At 32.9% G+C, this 24,180-nt stretch overlaps 2 protein-coding genes and 1 long non-coding RNA gene across 5 annotated transcripts in view; 1 reads left to right on the top strand and 2 right to left on the bottom strand.

The window, feature by feature from the left end:
* Nucleotides 1-5,313, bottom strand: part of LOC129894320 (tripeptidyl-peptidase 2) — a 49,937-nt gene extending 44,624 nt beyond the window's left edge. Inside the window, exons 1-3 of the mRNA XM_055969955.1 lie at nucleotides 4,845-5,313; nucleotides 4,623-4,701; nucleotides 4,450-4,523 (exon numbers count right to left, since the gene is read on the bottom strand). Of these exons, the coding sequence (XP_055825930.1) occupies nucleotides 4,450-4,523; nucleotides 4,623-4,701; nucleotides 4,845-5,133 (442 nt within the window). The 5' untranslated portion in view covers nucleotides 5,134-5,313. The remainder of the gene's footprint in view (nucleotides 1-4,449; nucleotides 4,524-4,622; nucleotides 4,702-4,844) is intronic.
* Nucleotides 5,314-6,672: 1,359 nt separating this feature from the next.
* On the bottom strand, nucleotides 6,673-23,622 carry LOC129895852 (pectin acetylesterase 9). 3 transcript variants are annotated; one of them, XM_055971625.1, is made up of 13 exons: nucleotides 23,019-23,622; nucleotides 22,783-22,865; nucleotides 19,820-19,949; nucleotides 10,819-10,898; nucleotides 9,474-9,560; nucleotides 8,610-8,734; nucleotides 8,467-8,527; nucleotides 8,337-8,393; nucleotides 8,175-8,252; nucleotides 7,975-8,080; nucleotides 7,534-7,682; nucleotides 7,050-7,156; nucleotides 6,673-6,944 (listed from the first exon to the last, which is right to left on the bottom strand). In XM_055971625.1, the coding sequence occupies exons 1-12, from the start codon at nucleotides 23,152-23,154 to the stop codon at nucleotides 7,055-7,057; spliced, it is 1,194 nt and encodes a 397-aa protein (XP_055827600.1). In that variant the 5' UTR covers nucleotides 23,155-23,622; the 3' UTR covers nucleotides 6,673-6,944; nucleotides 7,050-7,054. The 3 variants fall into 3 exon arrangements, with proteins under 3 accessions (XP_055827600.1, XP_055827599.1, XP_055827601.1); XM_055971624.1 differs by having other exon boundaries at nucleotides 6,673-7,156; XM_055971626.1 differs by having other exon boundaries at nucleotides 6,673-7,156; nucleotides 8,467-8,497.
* Nucleotides 11,452-14,615, top strand: LOC129895853 (uncharacterized). Its single transcript, XR_008767867.1, has 3 exons — nucleotides 11,452-11,595; nucleotides 12,258-12,353; nucleotides 13,493-14,615. It is a non-coding gene; the product is annotated as an uncharacterized LOC129895853 (long non-coding RNA).
* Nucleotides 23,623-24,180: the final 558 nt, after the last annotated feature.

Below are 24,180 nucleotides of genomic sequence, written 5' to 3'. Positions count from 1 at the left end.
GCTGCGTTTCATTTTACGGGTTACCAAATACAATGCTCCTGAATGGAGATCTATTCATTATATGGAGATCTATTCAAACTAAAAGATCATATGTTTACAGGTGAATACCAGTAGCAGAATGCAATATTTCCTTCCATATTGACGCTTCAGCTGAGGAAGAGGTGAAAGAAAGTTGAAAGTTGATGTTTTTAGAGTAGATAATGATGAGATTGCGTGTGCATTAAGCGCAGGATTCATGAGTGCAGAAGGCTTGCGGGGAACAACTAGATTTAATCCCTCTGGTGTCAAAACTTATGTAAGGGAGTATAATCATGCTGCTCCCCAAACCTTCTCGAGGGTCGTGGTACATAGAAGGTGCCCATATTTTTTCGTTTATAAGTTTTTTATGAGAATCATTTATATTTTTGTTAAAAATTCAGAGGATTAAAGCACATGAACTTTGAAAGCAATATAGAAGGGACGTACAACTCTTAGCTAATATTTTCTTGCTGATTAAATTGAGGCTAAGCATAATGAAGTTACTTTTCGTTGACATATCTTTAATTTTTTTTGATAAGTAATTTTGAATTATTAGATGATAATTCTTTTTTATTTAAAAATTTAATGAAGTTAGACTTGGTCATTTTGTTTTTGTGTAATCTATATATGAAGTGATATTTTTGGTATGGAGTGGATTATACTAATCCATACTTTAAATTTTTAAACATTTTTTTTGATAAAATTATTGAAGTTTACAATTGTGACTATCAAATAAACTTTTTTTCAATCTCTAAACAAAATTAATTTTCGAATAGGTGATTTACAAAATTTTGGATTCTAGAGGTACGTGACAATGTGGAATCTCTTTATTTTTTTTATCAAAAAAATTATTCTAAATATCTTTACTTTAAACAACAAAATGAACTTTAAGTTATTTTCATTATATATTTGAATATTTTCGAATCATTATTCTTAAGCTTAATGAGGTCATTTATGACCGCGCGAAGCGCGGATAGATTACCTATTTATTTATATAATAATTAACTATAACTATTTCATAACTGTTTAGGATAAAGACACATAACTTCTAGTAACCATAAGGAACTGCAAAAAACTGCAAATAACAGTACGAAACTGCTCAATCCTCCATGAGTGAGACCTCCATGAATTTGAGAAGATGTAGATCACTATTTTCTCCTATCTTTCTTCGCTTCTTCCTCCTTGAATACCTATGGAAGATATGTGGCTTATCAGTACACCACTCCTGCAAAGAAGACTTGTTCTCAACTCTCAATGGGAAAATTGGGAAACTGTGAAGCTAACAGGTCATAATTTTCCCAACTAGCTTCTTTGAGAGGTTGACCAACCCATTGAATCAATAACTCAAGTTGCAGATTGGCGGTTGGGGTCCCCAACAATGATCCAGAACTTGTGCAGGTGAAATAATGAGCTCCCCTTCATCATTTAATGGTAGTTCTAGTGGCTGAGAAGGCAAGACAAATGAAAGGGACGGCTTTAAGAGAGAAACATAAAAGATAGGATGGATTTTAGAGCTAGTTGGATGTTCAAGTTCATAGGCAATAGCACCCACATTACGAATGACTTTGTAAGGGCCAAAGAAATGAAGGGATTGCTTCTGAAATAAGCGATTGGCCAAAGACTTTTGGCCATATGGTTGAAAACGCAAAAGGACAGCATCACCACATTAAAAGAAAAGTCTATGCACATAGAATTTTCCTACGCTTTCATCCTTGTGTTGGCCTTCATTGTCTTGCATAAGTTTCAACATAGCATCACTAGTCATCATCTGATCTTTCTGATTGGAAAGATGTTGTGTGTGTGTTCTGAGGAACACCTTGCAATTTATAAGTTTTCCCATTAAATTGGAAGATAAGAAACATCTAGTTCTAAGTGGTTGTATATTCAACACCACGTCTACGCCATCAAAGGAAAAATGGAAGAAATCGTGCTTTATGATTAAGTTAGAAACCTTTACTAACAGGTCCTGACAAACTTTGTTGCATTTGATAAGTTCACTATCGCATATCTGAACACCGAAGGTAGGGATATATTGGACTGCCCACCCAAATTTCGTGACAATTCCTTTTGCTACAAATTATGCGTCGAACCACTGTCCACCAACATCAACACTTTACGCCTGCAAAGAGTGCCTTGAAGTTTCAAAGTTAAAGCAGATACTTCGCCGAAAATTGCATGAAAGGAGATTTTCCCCCAATCAGTAGGGAGTATGTCTTCATTTTGGTTATCGTCAACACTTTGCATATCGTTTTCCTCTTGCATAAACTCCAAATGTGCAAAAGTTCCACGTTTGCAGCGATGACCAGGGGCAAACTTCTCTCCACAACGGTAGCATAGGCCTTTTTCTCGCCAACTTTGCACACCCGCTGCCCATTTTGCAAATTCCTACGTATACTTGAACATCAATCCAGTCTGTTGGATACTACACAGATGTTCATCTGGATTTTGAAACTTAGCAGGTCTATAATTTTCTTGCACAACTTTCACCAACTCATCCCAGTAATAAACAGTTCTTTCACTGTTGATCCAGGCTAAAAGATCCAATGCATCTTCTTCCAAAGACATTGAAGCCACATCAACCTTGCAATCATCTGGTGTTTGATAATATCAAAAATACTTCACTGTTTTCAGAATACAACCTCGAGGATCTCCTCCGTCATACTTCAAAAATTCCATCTTTGTGTGCAAACACCAATAAGTTTCTTGATGCCTCCAACTAATATCTACCTTGCCCTCTTCCGGTAAAACTTTAGATTTTCCTTGTTGATTTTGATTGTTATGCACTTTTAATGCAGCCACATCAGCAGCCAAAGCATCTTTGGCTTCCAATATTGCTGCTATAGTGGTCAATTGTTTCCCGATCTGATCATGAGTCGACATGATAAGGTCGTTGTGGGAAGCGTTGGTTCGTGCATTAACCATGGCAGATCTTACTGCTCTGATACCAATGATAAAAACATAGGTTTTATATTGGGTAAAAGAGATTAAAAAATACAAAGAGAGACAAGTATCTCGTATCTCCAAAATAATCTTTCTGCATATAAAAGATATTTCAACATATCTACACATTACTAGATCTATTATTTAGTATAATAGCTAACTATAACTATTTCATAACCATTTAGGATAAAGACATAGAACTTCTATTGAACATAAGGAATTGCCAAATAACTGCTAATAACGGTAAGAAACTGCTCAATCCTCCATGTGTGAAACCTCCACGAATATGAGAAGATGTAGATCATTATCTTCACCTATCTTTTTCTTCGCTTTTTCCTCCTTGAGTAAGTATGGAAGATATGTAGCTTATCATATACAAATGAATCAAGGGTATGTGGACTCATAGCACCTTCTAGTACTTTAAACTAAGCAAGCAAGAGTGCGGAAGAAATGTATATGTTATGGGCCCTTGTCGTAGATTTTCTAAAAAATGTCGGAGCAATGCAATTAACAAAAGCTTTTTATAGAAGGATGTGCGAGAACAGTTTATTTCCCTTTCAACTGCATACACTCAGATGTCCCAGGATCACATTACCAACCAAAAAAGTTGAAGGCCTTCCCAAATCTGATTAAATCTTGACATAGAGCCCGTTTGGATGGGCTTAAAAAAGTAACTTTTATGTATGAAGTGTTTTTAGAACTTTGAAGTGATAAAAGTTATTTTTATAAATAAGCAGTTGAGTGTTTGAATAAAAGTGCTTAAATGAGGAAATTGATGTGAATTTTAGGGTTAAAAGAATAAAAAGGATAGTTTGGGAATTTAGTTAAAATATATGGGATATAAAAGTAATTTCCATGGTCAAACAAAATGGCTTTAAGCACTTAGAAAAAAAAAGTTAAAAATCCTAACTTTTCATTTTTAACTGACTTTAAGAACTTTATGATTTAAAGTTAGCATTAGGCAAACACGTCCAAAAGCTAAAAAGGGACTTTAAGTTGGAAAACCAACTTAAAGCCCATCCAAACGGGCTCATAATCAGAAATGATAAAGGTCTTTCTTCTCTTTTAAAAGTTCAGAAATGACAAAGGTCTACAGCATTATCATCATTGTAAACAGCAATGGGAGATATAACTCATTATGGAAACACTTCTTATAATTGTTGAAGATCAGAAATACTGCACCATCATTATTCAGTATCTACATATTGAAAACGTGCCATTTTGGGCTATCCAGTCCAAATCAAAGGAATTAGTACCTAAATCCTAGTGACGTGACGATAGAAAGATTTTGACCGATAGGGGAAGTTTTAATCATTCCATTTAAGTTATCAGATAAATTTAAGATTGAATTGGTCTATAATATATATAATTTTTATAAAAATAAAAATAAAAATGTTTCAACATGATGAAACTATATCTTAAGGAGACAAATTAAATATTCTATACAATAGGGGTCAAATTGCAGAATGGTTGCTAAATTCAAAGGCATACCAGAAGCTCCAGTAATACAACCATCCTCATCAGCCTTTACCACTGTAGAAGTATCAACATCTCCACTCCCAGTACTGAAAATAAGATAATCATTACCCGTGCATGAAAAAATAGTATTGTATAGTAGCATATCCACTGGAAATAAAAGTAAACTTCAGATTCTCAAGCCTCACCAATCTATAACATCGATGACCTTCGGCTTTCCATCAGAGGTAACTCGTAATCCAGCAGCAGCGGGATCAACTCCAGAATCTGAGACACTTAATCTCATAAGTAACAACAGTATACACACAAATATGAAGTCACAAAACAACAGTTGATTCATCTTCTACTTCTTATATACGTTTCTAGATATTTCTAGACAAGTAAAAACGTGTTGAAATTGAGAAAACAACCGAAAATTGCAATGACGACACCACGACCGTCGTAGTCAGGGTGAGCTTCGATGAATCGATCAGCGGCAATCTCTTTCTTCGGCATTTGAGCAGCAAGGAAAGTTGATTCCTTCTGTTTGAAACTACGCACAGCTCCGTTGCCGTCGCTGGATTCCACTAGCGAAGTACAAGGCATTGCCCTAGTTATTCTCCTTTTGGGCACAATGACGGTAAGAGGAGAAAACAATGAGTGCGAAACTGATTGAGGCGTTGAGAGTAGTGGAAATGATTTAAATATTAGATTTTGCATCGCAGGGGTGTTTTGGTAAGTTTGAGTAAGGGCGTTTTAGTAAAATGGCGGATTCCGGCAGTGGCGGCTGAAGGAGAGATTGCCACCTGCCGGAAATTTGGGGACTTGTGTCGTTGGGTTTTAGATGGGTTAGCTTCCCTCCATGTCAAATTACCTTATCCATCCTTGTAGAAATTGAGAAAACAACAATATGAGAAACTTATTTAAATTTATTGACGAAAGTCTCCAAATAAATAGCAGGTTACAAATGAAACTAACTCTTAAAAAAAATTGATCCATAATTTCTAAGCTTATGGAATTCTCCTAAAAATCACGAAAGCATAAAATTTTCCTAAAAAATAGGCCCATCAAGACCAATTCTTTTATTCTGCTAAACAAAATAAAATATTAAAACGACCTAAACAAATTAAAACACTCAACAATCCTGGCATGAAAATTGCCCATTTGGGAATTTGCTGCTCCACGAAGTAGCTATAAAATATCTCATTTGGAAAATTATCTAATTAATTAAAAAATGAATTTATTCTATAAATAGAAAAACTTCCTGACGAAATAATTTGTTACGTCCATGTTGAATAAGTGAAGCAAGATACTTTTTCTTTTTCCCATAGGATCATGTTTCATATTAGGCTAGACACGTTTTGAAAAAGAAAAAAAAGGATTCTAGCAAATATTGATAGAAAATCCAAATCATATATTTTTCTTAAATTTTGTAGTAAATATGTATAAATTAGTAATTTAGATCTTAGTAACTTAAAAGAATTAGAATCCAAAATATATAAGTTTAAATCTTAGCTCTGCCTATGATTTATATTGTGAACTCTCTCTTCCTTTTTATTAATGAGTTTTTAGTATTCATGTTTGCCTTCTTTTCTCCTTCCCTTTCACACGGAAGGGTCATGGAGTTCTTTCTAATATATATATTTTGGATACATCCGTTCAAGGATCGAACCGGTGAATTCCATGTTAAATTTCCGATCTATTCATTTTACCTATAGAGGATTGAACTTTTTTCTGAATATTGCAATGCAATTAAATGGCGGATTTCAATGATAAAGAGAAACTTTTCATTTGGAAGGGAAATGGATGTCTAGTGATTACGGAAGAACCTCTACACAGAGGAAAGCTATTGATTATTGCTTCACTTGCAACAATGTTGAAGTTTAAATTTCTGATTTATTCGAAGGTGACTTTGCGTATGCAATGCGTGCGGTAGTTAATTAGACCATTCCGCAGTTCTCTGTTAAACATTATTTTTTCCTCATGACGCCAGTATGGAGAAAGAAAATGTCATGTGCTACAACATCGGCAAGATTTTTTACCAGTCCCATGGACTATGGGGACCTGCATACGATTTGCATTAAGGTGGATATTCCACATTCTGAAAAAGTTCACAAAACAAACAAGTTTTGACAACAGCGGCATCAATGCCAAAAAATCATTGGGAGGGTAGTGTGTATGCCGACCTTATCCCTACCTTGAAAGATAGAAAGCCGACAGATCCTCAGCAAAAGAGAGAACATAAAACTATTCAGGAGATTAACAGAACAAGGATGATTATATTATTCTGGTGTAATATTTGAACATGAAATTTTCAATTTAGCAATACGACATTCTGCGTATCATATCAAATTGAAAGTTGGAGGACTTATGGATCTATACCATATCCTAGACAACGACGTATACAGTTGCTCTCTGTGAACCTCTCTAAATAAAAGAATGCTGTTTTTCACTCTGCAATATATATTTTATAAGATGTTATGAAATGAACATCTATTCCTTCACTGCATCCCACTTCTAAATGAATCAATCTGCACCATGTAACCAGTATTGACTATGGTTTTGTATAGCTGAGTTTCTGGGTTCTAATTACCCTTTAATTAGAAAATCAGCATGTATGACCAACACCATTGTACCTGTGTCAGATCATGTTATGGCAAGTAGTATCACAGGGATATGCACAATCAATCTCCTTGCTGACGTTTCTACTGAAGTACCAATCACCCACTGTCTGTGCAATTGTCTGGATAGTAAAAGTTTCAAGATCAGTAGACACAAAAATCAAAAAAAAATCTTCTTTGCACATGATAGAGTCTGTCAGGTACGTTGCATATGACTCATACATATCTTGTAAATTTAAGCAAAATGACACAATGTTCTCCATAACCTAGGGAAACATTTACGACTTACATTAAGATTCCAAGATTCTGAACAACAATATTATCTAATGAAACTATTGCATAGTAACAAGCACGTAAAATTGTTGAAGAAACTGAAAGGAACGAGATAATTTAACACACTATAACTTAAAATGTTCATATTTGTCTTTCCAGTGTTAAGTTTGCATTTGCAGTGAATACTATGCCACAGCAGAAAATGAGAGAAATTTATTTCACCAACCTTGTTATGTATTCGAGGAGAGTCAACTGCAAACCAGGTATCTTGCGTCTCACTCTGACAATGAGTAAAGCAAGAGTTTATGTACATCCCATCTCTTCTTGAATATTGATAGAAATCTCTCAATGCTGCAAGCATATCTTTCCTGAACCCTGAAAAAAGGTCAGGAAACCCTGGTTGCTGCCATCAATAATGACAGAAATTACAAATTCTAAGAACGTAAATATAAAGATAAAACTAACAAATGTACCATGATAAGAGTAGCATAACATAGTATGTTACTTAAGATTGCTATAATCTAGCTATTGAATATTTGCATACTTCATGAATTCAGTTGACATTTCTTTCTATCAGACCCTTACAAGTTTTTCCCCAGCCTTCAAATTGTCTGCCTAAGGACCTACGTAAATGTTTTCAAAGAGTAATATAATAAGCATTGTCAACCTTGCAAAATATTTAGTTGACTTGCATTGCATGCAGTAACATTGAGCTTGCAATGATCCCAATGCCGCCGAGGATCGGCAGAAGGCGGCACCAATATGTGATGGAACTGCAGAAGCATAAAGTCACATTATTGGCACTGTGCATAACAAACATTACTCTGAAAAATGCCTAGTTTATATCAAATTGCATAATGAACATACTTGGTACACGTCATACGCTGAATTTAAGATGAAGAATGGCGTTTCGATGTATGGTAATGCGTACTGTGGGAAGAAGCACTGCATGAACATCGTAAGAATTATTAGAGGAGTGCTTAGTTTCATCACCAGCTTATAAATAAGAGGAGAGTGATCAGATCGTACCAGGTGTGGGTAGTAGAGAGTAGAAGTGCAATTTTGATTGAGATTTGGTTCTATCCCCTTCAGAAAACCACGTTTGTCAAAATAAGATAGCTCAGTATAGACATTCCTGATAGCCATGACGAAATCATACCTGTAGGGAAATAAGATCCTCATAGAAAGATCTAATAGTGTGGTTCAGAGTTATATCTCTCCTGAGATTACAAATGCAGACATGTTATTAAGTGTAATGCAGAGAGGAAATCTCATTTGACTGTTCAGTTGGCAGAAACATACTCGTCTAGAAAAAATCCAGCATCACTCAAGCACTTCACACTAGCATTCTTTGGTAGGTAACTGGTGAAATTGTCACAATGCAAAAAGGTCGCCAGACCCCCAGCAGAGCAGCCAGAAAGCAAAGCCTAGAAGAAATGCATTAAGACCATCAAGTGTAGTTTGAACTCTGAAGCACAAAATATCTTTGTAGGAAGGGGAGTAAGATAATGAAGTTAAAGTGGACGTTGGCCATGAATATTTTTTACCCTTTTCCTGGAGGTGAATTCCGGAAATCTTGTTTGGCCATAAAATTCCGGAATTATTCCGGAAATTGAAAAACACCAAAAAGTTGTTTTCACTTTTTTCACTCACAAAAATTCAAAAACAATTCCAATTTGTATCATGGTCAAATACAACCCCAATTTCCAAATACCATTTTTCACTTTGAAAACAAAAACTACTTTTTTCAAATTTCACAATTTTCATGGCCAAAAGGGCAATATTTGTATTACATGTATCTTTTTCAAGAAAAAAAATGACGTAATTAACAAAAAGATGATCATGTTCTATACTTGAGGTATAACACTTCGAATACAAACATACTGCAAGATCTCAAGCAGCTGTGTATAACAATGTGCAGTTGGCTATTTGGTTACTTCTACAGAAACTGACAATTTAACCCAGAAAGGCAAGACCTACTAATTGCCCTCCTCTATGTCCTCACAACAGACTAATATTTGTGCCGGAAGGGGAGGGGTGTTGGTGTGTGGTGAAGGAACCAATTGTTGTTTGTCACATTCCATTGCTAATCCAAGTAATCTTAAGCCATGACGGTTATCATCACATGTTGTTTAAGTGGGAAAGAAATATGTCTAATGTCATTACCTTCTTCGCGTGCTCAAGACCTTTTGGGAGAAGATCAAGAATAATAGCTTGCCAAATTCTTTGCCCTCTGAAATAAAGCAATGATGTCTGCTTCATTTTATGCAAGAAAAAAGGCTCAGTTAATAGTAAGGACAGTACAACTCAGACCGAATACACCTTTGTCAAGCCCGTAATTCTTTTAACTAGTCCAAAGGCAAAAGAAATTAGTTTGAGAAGTATAATATGTATGCCATCAGAAAATACATCAGGAAGTTCATGTTTAACTTGAAAGCAAGGAAAAATGAATAAAATTCTGAGTAATGGTAAATGCAATCATATGAGAGAATCCAAGGCATGTAAGGTCATAATAATTGGTAGAAATAATAGGCCTTAAGATAACAAACAAAAAGAAAAAGAATATTCCGTATCAGCCTTGATCCAAGTCAGACCATGCTTTTCGAGCTCTAGGGTTCCAAAGTAATGTCAATTACACATGCACATTAATTCTGAAGCAAATGAATGTCACTCTGCAAGTTATGAATCTTTTCCATTTTTATCTGTTGACTTTCCATTAACGGTCCACAAAAATGTTTTGAAGCATGAGTTCAGAGAGATACTTGGGAACTTGTAAACAATGACCTCTCTGCATCACTAACTGAAGTGAATCCTAGGCTTGCAGTTCATTTACAGAAACCGGTGAATAGTTTACCACCGATATTCATGTAAAACAATATCTCCTAACCACAGTTTTGTGTCTATCCTTTCTTAAAGACACAATCCTTTTTTTTGCCAAAAAAAATTAGGAATGCTTAAAAAAGTTCATATAACCAAACCATACCAAGCTCAAGTAATTACAAATGAAGTCTCAGCACTAAAAGACGTTTCTATACACCTGTAGTTAGGCTGACAAAAACAAGAATAAAACAGAAAAAATAAAAGAATAAAAGTTTGCTCATTTGGCAAGAGGAAAAGAAAGTACTTGATTAAGCTGAACTGTTACTGATATTACTCTAGATAGGTGACAATCAAATAATAGATTTATTGTGGAAATAATGGCAAGCTACTAGGACATGAAATTGATACTTTGCAAACAATATCCAAACAATGATTTGCCTATTGAAAACAGCTTCTCTACCCTACAAAGGTAGGGGTAAGATCTACGTACTCTCTACCCTCCCAGACCCCACTTGTGGATTATTGTTAATAACCAAACAATGATGATGATTGGAAAAACTAATTTCAATGAAATTTGCTAACAGGTTCTAGTGGACGCAAATGTAGTACTCAAAAGCAAAAAAACTTCACAAAGTAGGTTTAAAGGAATAACTAAGAAACTGATGTGTGTGCAAGTTGCAGAGAGTTTTACCCCATTATAGAACTCAGCATCACCAGAAAATGAGGCTCCATCGCAATATCTGATCTTCACCCGATTCCAGTTGTAGAAATCTGCATTTATTATTGGATTGGATTTCTCCATTAGTCATTTGAATATTCCAATCTCAGAGTTCTTGAAATGATTTTAAAATTTGCAACAACATTCCCAGTGAAATCACACATACTAGAGTTTGAGGAGAGTAGAGTGTACGCAAATCTTATTTCTACTTCATTGAGGTAGAAAGGTTGTTTTCAAAAGACACTCGACTCAAGTGAAGCAAATCATAATAGTAATAGAAAATAAAAACGACACGACTCAAGTGAAGCAAATCATAAGAGTAATGGAAAATAAAAACGACAGTGAAGGAAAACATGACAACTAGTGTGATTACCTAAGCCTAGTAAACAACAAATCTTATATATATATAAAAGAGGATCCTTCATTCCTAAGCCAATAATCTCACTTCTCTTTTTCCTTATTTTTTAACCCTCTGTTTATTAAAAAAAAAAAAAGGGTCACATCCTTACAGAGTGGCTTTTCTTTCATGCTCCCTACGATCTTTCCCTGGCAACCGAGATATGCCAACACTGCTGAAACCAACATTACTGAAAGCAGAAAGGCTCATCATCGAACAAAGTCAGAGTCAATAGTTTCGAAGACTACTTCCGGAAAGATCTCGGAAATGTTTATCCTACATAAGCCGTAAACATATCTAGAAGAGGGCAGCACTCTCAAAAAGCATTCATACTTTTTATTGTTTTTTTCAGGGTATGTCTATTTATAGATTACTTATTTTAATAATTTCTTCTGTCCACATATCGATGAACATTAAAAATTTATTGATCATGAATATTGATGGGTTCTTCACGTAAAACAACACTTTGTCAATTTTCAGTCTTTTCTTTCTTTAAGATAAGAAAATACATGGTAAATTTGACTTTGTAGGATATTGGTGAAACCCAAATGTAAGGTTCGGAATGGTTACGGAAGGATTTTTTTAATCAACTTTCAAGTTCCATGAGATTGTTCTACAACATTGTATATTTTTGCGATTACCATGTCCAAATACATTTATGAATCGAAAATTTCCAATATATATGAGTGATCGTTAAGATGTTTACCCAACAAATAGTGATATTATTCCCCTTTGTTTCATCCCCTTTTCAAAATATACACCCATTATATCCTCACCCCCACAATGCAATATCACAAATCGTCTTCAATCAGTTCCTCCGTACCTACCTTACAGTGGGTTCAATAATCAGTTGGTTGAGTTGAAGAACACTATTTTGATGGCTTATATGCTTATTCTCATCCAAAAAACCATTTGGTTATCTCTGGATGGCGCGATGATGCTTGATTAAATGTGGATCCCTTTTATGAGAAAAACTATTACATCCCTCCCATTTATGTATTTATTTTTTATTCAGGCTAGAAAAATCTTAACTGACAAGAAACAACCTGATGCCTTCAACCCAGAAGGTTATTTAACATTGTCAAAGCACCTAAGTCGAATTCAACTTGGGGTAAGTTTGACATATCGATTTCAAAGTTCTTATAGGTTTAGTGACATATATATTGCTTAGAAGCTTCTACTATACGATTTACTAAATTGACTTCTTTTTCTTTTGCCTATTTCGCGCTTTTTAGGTATCCATTTAATGAATATGCATTAAATGTGATCTTTGGGAGGACAATTAGCGTAGAAGATACATCAATTAGAACGCAAACTCGGAAGTTTTACTATGTCCAAAGACCAGTTTTGAGGAAATATAGAGCCCGTTTGGATGGGCTTTAAGTTAGTCAAAACCAACTTAAAGCCCCTTTTTAGCTTTTGGACGTGTTTGCCTAATGCTAACTTTAAACCATAAAGTTCTTAAAGTCAGTCAAAAATGAAAAGTTAGGATTCCTAACTTTTTTTTCTAAGTGCTTAAAGTCATTTTCTTTGACCATGAAAATTACTTTTATATCCCTTCTCTTTTAACTAAATTCTCAAACTACCCTTTTTATTGTTTTAACCCTAAAATTCACATCAATTTTCTCATTTAAGCATTTTATCCAAACACTCAACTGCTTATTTATAAAAATAACTTTCAGCACTTCAAAGTTCTAAAAACACTTCATACATAAAAGTTACTTTTTTAAGCCCATCCAAACGGACTCATAATACATACAATAAAGACACGGGTATTTATTTTTTTAATCTATTTTAGAATTTTTAATTGTAGCAACTCTTGTTTTTCTTCCTCTAATGTGAAGATGTAGTTGTTAGGGGCTCCTATTGTTGTTATGCCACCGAAAGGTGCTTTCCCCTCTGTGTTAATACATACAGACATATATGACCTCAGACCCGGTGATGTGGCATGCCTTATTGATGAGGAATAGCTTTTATCTTTTTCCTGTTTTTTTGGTGGGTTTCCAATTTTATAGCATAACATTTTAGAAAAAAACAGAAACTGCAAACTCCCTGAGAAACTGTTCGAATCAACATCTTACCCTCTTCAAAATCGTATTACTCCAAAACCATGCCTCTTCAAAAAATAGTTTCACGCCAAAATCTTAAAGCCTTGAGTCCTAATGTCCTATGCACCCAAAACACAGAAGGAATTAATAGAGTAAAAGAATTCATTGTTTCTAATGTTTGCTTTGTCTCAAATTACAACAGAAAGGAGAAGATGATGCACAACTTCAACAAGTTCACGCTTATGATGATGGCTATCTCTGCCCAACGGACCCACTATAATGGATTACGACTATCAAGATCACTTCAAAAAATGATACTTAAAGAATTCCAGAGGTCTATATCTTGATTGCGCCTTCTACACACTCCGTCCAGTAAGAAAAAACCAACAAATATGCAATTTAGTATCTATAGTAGTTCTTCAATTAGTATAGGCCTTTTAATTTGGATCTAAGGCTTTAGTGGCTTTACTACTTCCATCCCAAATTATTATTCACTTACTTTAAGTTTGTGTAAATGTTCAAAGACCGTTGGTCCAACTCATACTTTGTGGAAGATTAGTTTATTCAGGAACCTCTTTTACATTCCATCATTAGTAAAAGAAAGTTTTCATGACTGCTTGCCCAAATGATGTCATGATCTCTAAGGAAGCTCCTCAATGAGGATTCGAAAGGTTTCTTGAAAATTCTCATGGCTAAAGCTTTGGTTGAAGATCCACAATTCCACACTATTTGAAACTTTATGCCAAGGTATTATAGCTAATATTATCATGTGTAATTTTAATGGTCATCGATTAAATTAGTTACCACGCAACATTGCATAAAGAAAGAAGGAAGATAACATTTTAAAAAATAGCTGCTCCTCTTGAAAAGGAAATGTTGGATACTAATCCAGGGGTGAGATGGGATGCTGATGCAGGACTAAATGAAGCAAATAGTCTTCTACAGGAAGCAATTTCCATTATGAATGCCTAAATATTTTCAGTTACTATATAGGTTTTTTGGAGGTCTACACATAATTAACGTGGAAATAAATACATCTTTTTCTTTGTGATCTTTAGAGGAAGTATAAGCGACGAATTGTCATATAAACTTTTTTTTCCTTATTGTTTCTGTTTTGTGCTTTTATTTTCTCTTTATTATAATGCTTTGTATTTATTCCTTTAACCTGGAATTTGGATTTTACTTGAGTAGGGGATCAATTGGAAGCAACCTTTCTACCTTGACAATGTAGGGGTAAGACTGCGTACGCACCACTCTCACCCGACCTCACTTGTGTAATTACACTGAATATGTTGTTGTTATTGTATACCACTTCATTAGAAAGTCTTACATATAAGCTTAATTTAGTTTTAATTGTCACAACATATAATTACAAGATAGTTTGATCAATTTTCTTGACTTTTGTTTACTTTTAAGTTGGTTGTGATCACATCAAAAGTATGCCCACTTAGTGCTTTTTATTTTTCTAAATAACAATACATGACTCATTTAGTACTCTCTGAGTTTTCAGCTATAAAGGCCACTCCTTTTTTTTTTGGAGTTTCACTTTTATTACATGTCGGTTTATCATAATAATTTTCATCTTATTATTATCATAAGAAAGGAAAAAGATTTTTTCTTATACATTATTATGTGATAATTTAAAATTTTTGTTGCTAGAGAAGTATCAACCACTGCCAGTACTGTACTAGTTACTAATGCATTGAGAAGTAGTAACCTTCATTGTTAATCCAAATATAAGTTAAATGGTATATTCTTTTAGTTGTACATATGGTGAACCTCAAAACTTAATTAACAGATTTATATGTATGAGTTCTTAATGAAGTAGCATATGGATCTTAAATATTAGTACTTTTACTTGGTCCAAAGGCATACAAGTTTATTTAAGACTACTGAATACCATGAAATAGACTTCGGATGAGTAGCATGGTACTTTTGATAGTCTACATTATAGTGATTTTTATGTCAAAATGAAATTTCGATTCCTGCTTTCAATAGGTACTAACAACATATCACTATGTTAGAGCTGATTTTGGTACTGATGACAGTTGCATTTTGCAGGTGGCATTATGATGTTTATGCTTATTTATATTCAAATGTACGGGTTGCAATAGAAGATGTGCATTGTGTTTGCACAAATTTGTTCATCACATATTTAAGTTGACAAAGAAAGTGCAGTTGTATGTGTACATGTGAAAGCTCTAATCAATGAGATGTAGCTCTAATCAATGAGATGTTGAAATGTTGGAGCAAATCTATTATTTGTAATCTTACTGTATATGACAGGAGAATTCACTCTTAGGGTATTGATCCAGAGCATGTTGATGCCACGCACCGTGAGAAATAGAGACATTTGTTCTTTCATAAGAAAAAAAAGTAATTGTACTTTTATAAATAAATTGAGGGTTGTTTACTCTTTTCCTCATACATGTAGTATTTTCTTATGATATGCAGGTTGTAGCCACTTACTGCATAGCCTAGTCTTTTGAACTTTTTCTAGTTGATAGCCATAGACTTAGTTATGCTTGGACATTAGTCTTTTTGTTTTACATTTGAGATAACCAACAGGGTCTGTTGTTTGGTTATGATTTGTAATTGAAGCCACTTGGTGATTAACACAAGAATTAGTTACCAAAAAAAATAAAAGACTTATGTTGTGCATCTAAGAAGATATAGTGTTTAAATCCATTATTCGGCCTTTGACCTTTTTTACTTTAAGAAGACAATTCAGATTTGTTATATTCTGTAATTGTTCTCTCCTTCCTTACATACCTTTTGTAAATTTGTACAATTCCTCAAGACAATGTATCCCTTTGATCATTAAATTCTCCATTAGTAAAGTGGTGTATATACTTTTATATGTCAAGATTTGGCGTAGTTCAATGGGCTAGGGTGGCCTCATTTTGCCTTACCAACCCCAGGGAAACTCCGAATACAGGCCTAGATCGTTTGTACAGACAGACTTTTTGGGTGCTAAGATCCAAAGTCGAGGCGTAAAGCAGGTCATGAGCCCACAGTTTTGTCACGGCTTTGGAATTGGAATCCACATGCTAAAGGGAAGGGGGCAAGAATAAGTTTCTATTCAGCCTCCTCCAACTCCAGGCTTCTTTCGCTTTTATTTTAATGCACTTAAAATCGGAACATAATGTATAGCGACTAATTGATTTTCATTTATCAAAATTAAAATAATAGCTATTTAGTCATATCTTAGTTTCTTCTACAATCGCGCAAAGCGCGAATAATTTCTCTAGTGACAACATATACCAAAAGCCAAACACTGGATGAATAGGCTAATACTACAACAAACACGGTGCTCTAAACTACCATCAAGCCAAAGATTAAATGAATAGGCTAATTAATACTAAGACAACGTTCGACTACTTAATAACTTTCTATCCTTATCTGTGAACTCCACACGCTCCTATCTAAGGTCATGTCCTCGGTAAGCTGAAGATGTATTTATCCAACCTCTCATACCTCCGAATTGGGGCATCTGCGCATCTTTTCTTCATATACCCAAACCATCTCAACCTCTCTTCTTCATCTTTCCACCACAGAGGTCACTCCCACATTATCCTAAATATCCTCATTCCATTACTCCAAGTATGTCAACATATTCATCTCAACATCCTTGTAAAATTTGCAGATTTATAAATATCCTTGGAACCATCTAAATTTATTACTCTAGGAACTTCATTGCAAGGGAAAAGGAAAATTTGAAAAATATTACTCTATCTTCGAGACTCAAGAAGGATGATATCTGTAAAACAAAATAGTTCCATGAGATTCATTCAATCACACTAAATACAAAACGTAATTGCGTTTAGTTTCTTTTGAATTAGGGTTCGTCTCTAGATCACGCTAACGAAAGGCAAAGTAAGGGAAATTTTACTAAATGAACAGACCCACTTCTGCTTTCCATTAAGTATTTTTCATTCTTCTTGTGTATTATAATATCTTTTTACAGAGCTTAGGAAGAGAATCGAAAAACTTTCTGGCAACGAAATGGTATAGATATGAGTGGATTGAAGTTCTATACTCAATTTTCATCGTTGAAAGTCGGAAACAGTCTAGTTAAAAACCGCCTTAGCTCAACTCAATCATAGCATCGAAGAAGAAAAGCCCAAAAAAATACTAAGGACTCTCAATGGGGACCCTTTTCGCTATAACTGTTTAAATCATGTTGCATCAGAAACACATTTTTCACTTAGGTATGGTTAGACATGCAATATGAAATATATAAATCAGAAGGTAACATGAAATTTAAGTTTTTTAAGTTATTTTTTTTCCTAAACATAAATATCTTACGTAAACTATCAAAAGTGTTTCAACTTTTAAATAATCTTATCAAATGAGTAATAGTTCATAAACAAGATATCAAACTATACTATAGTGCATTGATGAATCATATATCTACATATTACTTTTATAAATAAATGTTTTCCATACAAATTTTCAAATACACATATTTTTTAAAGATTCACTTGTCAACAATAGTAATAATTAGGGGTGTATATCGATCGATTCGGTTCGATTTTAAGTATTATCGATTCAATTTTTAATTTTTAAATATGCTAAACCGATAACTAAACCAATAAAATATTTGTTATCGATTTTCGGTTTATCTTTTAATCTTTAACGGTTCGATTTTTATTTAACCAATAAAAAATGCTTTCAAAACAAATATACAACTTCTCCAATAATTTGATGTGATACAGACATACAATGAAACAAGCAAATCAAACGTTCTTGTTGTAAATACTCACAATTCATAACCCTAGCCATCGCCTAACCCTTGCCGTTGTCGTTGCAAATCATATTCGTCGCCATTCTTAATTCTTTAGATTTTGACATTGTGAACCTAAATTAATACTAACGCCTAAATGGTAAATACAATGTGAATTGTGTAGGGTACCGATAATCTGATATAGAGATTATATTAATATCTTGTGTTTGATACTTTGATATTTATGTATGAGTAAAAATTAAAATAGTAGATTATTATAATATTAATGGGTTATCGATTTACCCAATGTTAAAAAATCAATACCGAACCAATAACCCAAAAATTATTTTTTATAAAACCATTAAATAACTGATAGCTCAATAATCCAATAACAATAAACCAATAACAGTTTTTTGGTTCGGTTAATCAGTCGGTTTGATTTTTGCACACCACTAGTAATAACTAGTTATTCTATAATATAATCCTTTTACATGGTACAAACAATGTCTTTACGCCGAGTGTGAGGTTTTCTTTTACAAAATTTAAAATGATGAGTCTTTTTTATAAAATATAAATGTATAGATTCAAGTTTTACATTTAAAAAAAATTGAGATCATGATTTGAAATTTCAGATCATGCTTTTTGAGAATTTCAAATTTCAAATCATGATCTAAAATTACATATCTAAACGTTTACTTGAAATCATGACTTCATATCATATGTTCAAACGTAATCTTAGATAATTTTCAAAAATATATCGTCCAATATACAATATTATATAACACTATACAACATTATACCTGGGAAAACATTATAATAATGTTTCAACTTGTATAAAAGTGAAAAATAATGTATATAATGTATTTATACACAAATAATGACTAAATTGAAAAACAAACTCAAAATATGAATTACGTGGTAAGTATTTTCTCTCAAAAAAAAACAAAAAGTAATTAAGATTTTTCCAAAATTTTAAGAATATAGAAAAAGTCGACCAGATTCAACCTCAGCTATAGAAATGCATGAATATCAAATAAAACTAAATTAATATAAACACCATCATTGAAAAAATAAATAAATAATAATTTAAAAAATCATAGTATTATTATTAATTAGAAAAAGTAGCCTAGGCCCTATAGGCTTTGTTGTTGCTGTCCTCCAAGTTCCAAATGGCTGTCGGTGCACCGACTAGCCTATAATTTTTCATGTTTTAGCATATACGAACATAATTGACATCTCTTTCCCACCATTTTTTCTTTTAAAAAATAATACTCTTCACTAATCAAATTCAAATGGAGTATACGGTAAATATATAGCTTGTTTCGCTTAATTTATTTTAAAAAATTTATAAGTTGAAAACAGATTATGAGTTGTTTTAGATAAAATGAGTCAAACAGACTCAATTATTTTTTGAATTTATTTTAAACACAAAATAACTTTAAATTCGTTAATCAAATATTCAAAAAATTAAAAATAGCTTATAAGTCAATCCAAACGGGCTCATAGCCCATAACTTTGGACTTCAAAATATTGATCACGTGGAAAGGGCCAACATCAAACGTGAGGGAACATGGAATTCGTCACACAAGCATACTACATTGCCAGCATTCTACATGTACTCCTTTACTTACCACATTGCCTTTTCATATGATTCTAGTAAATTTTATTCTCTTTCTTTTATTATTTACCTTGGTATAAAGTGAAAGATACACTTTTCCGATTGATTTTTCTAAGTGACTTTATCAGATAATAATTATAAATTGAATGATTATATGAGAAATCAATTCAATGTCGGTGAATTACCAGGATTAAAAGAGGCATTGTTGCTGAGGATGCCGGAGAATATTTCCCATTTGTTCATGTAACGAGTTGATCCACGATGAGATTTAGATCTATCCAAGCATGATTTGATATCATTGCACCACCCACCACCCTGTTAATGAATTCAATAAGAAATTAATTAGAACTTGTTTTGTCAAGACACTTCGTGGTCCGCCCACTATACTTCTTGGACAAAATTTGCATACCCATTTATATTTCTTTTTCCTTCCTGTACCGCAAGATAATGTAACTTTGTTTTTGCCCCAAAACAAACACACAAATTCCAATTATAGTATCATGTGACAAATTTGAAACTCTCTAATCATGACTAACAAATTAAGTTTTGTATAGGCAGAATGACCAAATTGCCCCCTAAATTTGCATAAGACCTTAAAGCCGGTCTTTCAACTTTCTCGTTTTTTTCCATTTTAAAGCCTATATATATATATATATAATTTAAAAATTCAAGAATCAAAAAGTTTTTTTAATTTCTTAAATTTCATATCAAGTCAAAACAGGAAAAGTTAATTGAAATGGAGGAAGTAATATTTCAATATTTACTGAGAGTTTGAGTGATGGATTAATAGCTAGAAAATTGTTTTTAAAAAGTTAGTAAGGAGAGAGGGATACTTGCAACGGTGATAGACGTGTCATTTTATTTTATTTGTTTTATTTTTCTTTTTAGGTTACTTAAAAAGAATGATTTTTTCTCTTTTATAACTCTTTTATTTTAACTTTCTAGTTGACATATTTAAGAACACAAAATTAAAAGACTTTTTGATACATTTTATATAATTTTAGCTTAAAACCACATAATATATCGGACGAAGGAGTACTAGGTAAATGACAACATTGACTTTCTATTGTGGTCCATACGCAAGTTGTCATTTACAGTAGAAAGAATGGGCAGTATTCGCCCAACTGGATCGGAGTAAAGTGAATTTAAGCCGCCTTTTTTGCAAACTAATTGACAGGATAAGCTTAGCATTGGTAGTCTAATCTATGTTACTACTCCATAACAATTATTGAGAAAGTGAAATGGAAACATTGAAAGAGATAACGGGTCCCTTTTTTTGGTAAATGGACAGACATGTTTACTTTTGGGCACACCAATCCTTTGGTCCTTTTCAGGTTTGATGATTCATAAGAAGTAGTAGTAGTAGAATCCTCCCTCGCCTACACTTTTTCCATGTTTTGGACTGAACGAACAAATGCAAACCGTAAAAAGAAGAAAGAGAGAATACATTACGAAATCATTGGTTAATTATCTGAACTTTTACATTATTAGTGAAGTTTTTATTGCACACCTTGTAATCTCCTTTCCCAGTTCCCTATCCCAATTTTATTTTTTAAGAATAGTCATTTCTTTCTTCAAGGATAAAAATTAACAAGGTGGAAGAATAGTAAGGAAATCTGTGTGAATAAAATGTTCGTAAGAGATACGAAAGAGATGGGGAAAAGAAGACGTGCAAATAAAAAAACTTCGTAAACGAAAGTTTGAGAAGAAAAAAAAAAGACATTGAATTCACTTTGAGTTTTGCACATATAAAAAACCTTTATGCATGTAGAAACAGAGAAGGAACAAAAGGGCTAGAATAACATGTTATCATATGTGGTCTTAAATATGTTATTTGAAAATTTGAGTTTAAAAAAAGTTGTTAAAAATGAAAAGAGTCATTCTTTTTTAAACAAAAATAATAATAATAATAATAACAATAATAATAATAATGAAAATACAAACAAATTAAAACGAAAGAAATAATAATTTTTAATTCTTCATTTGATAATTGTGTTTGATAAAGCTAATACAATCTGCTATGGCTTAAAGTTAAAAGCGTGATTGGAATACAATCTGATATGGCTTAACGTTAAAAAATGAAAATAAATAATTAATTTTATCTTAATTTCGAAAATAATTATTATTTTAAATCAGTTATTTTTAATAAGCATAAAATCGAGGAAATAGTAAGTAAAAAGATCAATTTAGAAATGTGAGATCAGCAAAATGAAAAGAAAATAAGATGGATTTAAGTTTCCCAAGAAAAATAAGACGAGACCTAAAAACAACATTAAGGTCGTTTCCTAACTTCCAAAAAACCATCGTCAAAACGTGTTTTAACCGAAACACCCATGATCTGTTTTGTCAACAAAAGATAAAGTAGAGAGACCTTCTTTTTAGTTTCTCACCTATGGATAGAGTATATGTTGAATTTTACTTTATGATTTCCAAATTTTAGGACAGTGATATCACATATTTGTTGAACTCATCAATAATATACCTGCTATAATTTCACAAATAAAATATATTAGGATATATATTTTTTTTAAATTTATTTTCTAAATGATGTCTAATACCAATATTAGAGCTAACTAATTCAGATTTGTGATGGATAGAGCCTACTCAAAAATATCACTACCTAAACTTTTAGTTAAGAGATAACCAATTAGGATAAAGCGTCCATTCATATCTTCAACAGCACCGAAATATTGGCCCATGAGCATACTCATCCATCGTACCAACAATGTTTATAGTGAACTCATATCTTTATTTGAACACCAAAAATATCTACTACTCTCTCTGTCCCACATGTATACTTTTTTTTTTAGTTTATTTTAAAAAAATGTCATCTTAATATAATTAAAAATAATTTAATTTAAAATTCTTATTTTACTTTAGTAAAATAATTTACAACAGCATAAATATTTAATAATTATTTTAACTACAAATTTTAAATGTCCTTTTTTTCTTAAACACCAATGATGTGGTGAGAGAGAAGTAATTTTATTAGTTAGTGTAAAGAAAGGCTGCAAGCACGTTGATCGATAAGATGGGGAAATAGCCAACAAGCAAAGAAGTCTCTGTGTAACTGCTCATTAACCAAGTGTGACGGAATCTTTTTTGCCCTTTCCCTTCCCAACAAAAAACACCAAAAGGAATTACTTGCCTCAAATTGCAAAATCCAGTTGTTTACTCCAGCTCCAAATCCACGGTGCAGGTGATACGCCGGCAAACTTCCATCCAAGCAATCTGCAAAATCAAAAAATAATATTTAACCATTGTCATTAACTGCTTTAATTAGCGTTTGGTGGAGAAATTTAAGAGTAATTATTAAATCACTGGTGTAAATGGAAATTAAAACTCTCAATAAAGACAGGGCATGGTGGGCTATTATTTACATACATGCTCCTAAAGCAGAAGCGTTATGGACCAGAGTCATGTTGACCAGTAGGCGACCCTGTTCTCCTTCCGAGTAAACCAGACATGGCCAGCAAATAAGCAAAACCAATTTCAACAGAACAATTGAATTTACATTCATTTTTACTCAACGAATATTCCACAATAAGAATGCAAAATGTGAAAGTAATCCACCGAGAAACTAATTTTGGGTATTATCAGAAAATTGACTGTTTAAGTTTAAGATGAATGGAGGAATAAGATACTCATTGTTTGAGTGAAGAATAAAATAGGGAGTAGACAAATGAGAAAAGAGAAACGAAACGAAAAGAAATCACGAAGAGTGTGCTCTGCTTCCGAACCAGAAATTGCAGAAACGGATGAAAATAGCAATTCAAAGGGAGAAGAAAAGGAGAAAGGAAGTGAATGGAGTAGCACCAACTTAGGGAGAGCAGTGAGGACTTGAAGGTTCAACAAGTACAAGAGTTGTAGTTTATGAAGGGGGATTCCCGAGGGAGGGAACGAAAATGGGAATGTCTCATTTATGGTTTTGAGGGGTCGTTTGGTGCCAATGGGATACAAAAAGTTGCAAATAAATTAAGGTATCGTTTGGTACCGCCTGTAAAAATAATGCTAGTTATATTTGTATTAAATATATATATATATATATATATATATATATATATATATATATATATTATTTGGTTTGATGCATTAAAAATAACATGCATTGCATAAAATAATTGAATCTTGAAGGGTTTTAAAGAGTAATTGGGTCTTCAATCATGCTAATGCATACATTATATCTCCTTGCCTTGCTAATACCATAAAATTTATGATATTAATAATATACAATAGAGTATACAACTAATGCAAGCATAAAAAAAAGTACTAAACAAGGCATTACTAATACATAAAGCTGATGCATACATTATTTTTGTTAATACACTCTACCAAATGACCCCTACGATATTTGTTTGATTACTTTTATCATAGAACTACATAATTGTTTAATCTCTTTCCCTTTGTTCACTCTTACTTGTCCACTAATTTAAAAATAATTTTTTACTTTTATTGTCAGTTTTAACATAGCGTATACAAATATTTTTTGATATTTTACCATCAACATTAGTTATTTAATCTTCAAATCATTTCCAATAAATTAATA

This window comes from Solanum dulcamara, chromosome 7 (assembly GCF_947179165.1).
Source record: "Solanum dulcamara chromosome 7, daSolDulc1.2, whole genome shotgun sequence".
In the NCBI taxonomy this organism is placed as follows: Eukaryota; Viridiplantae; Streptophyta; class Magnoliopsida; order Solanales; family Solanaceae; genus Solanum; species Solanum dulcamara.
The sequence above is the reverse complement of the archived record's forward strand: the minus strand, read 5'-3'. Positions and strand labels throughout refer to the sequence as shown.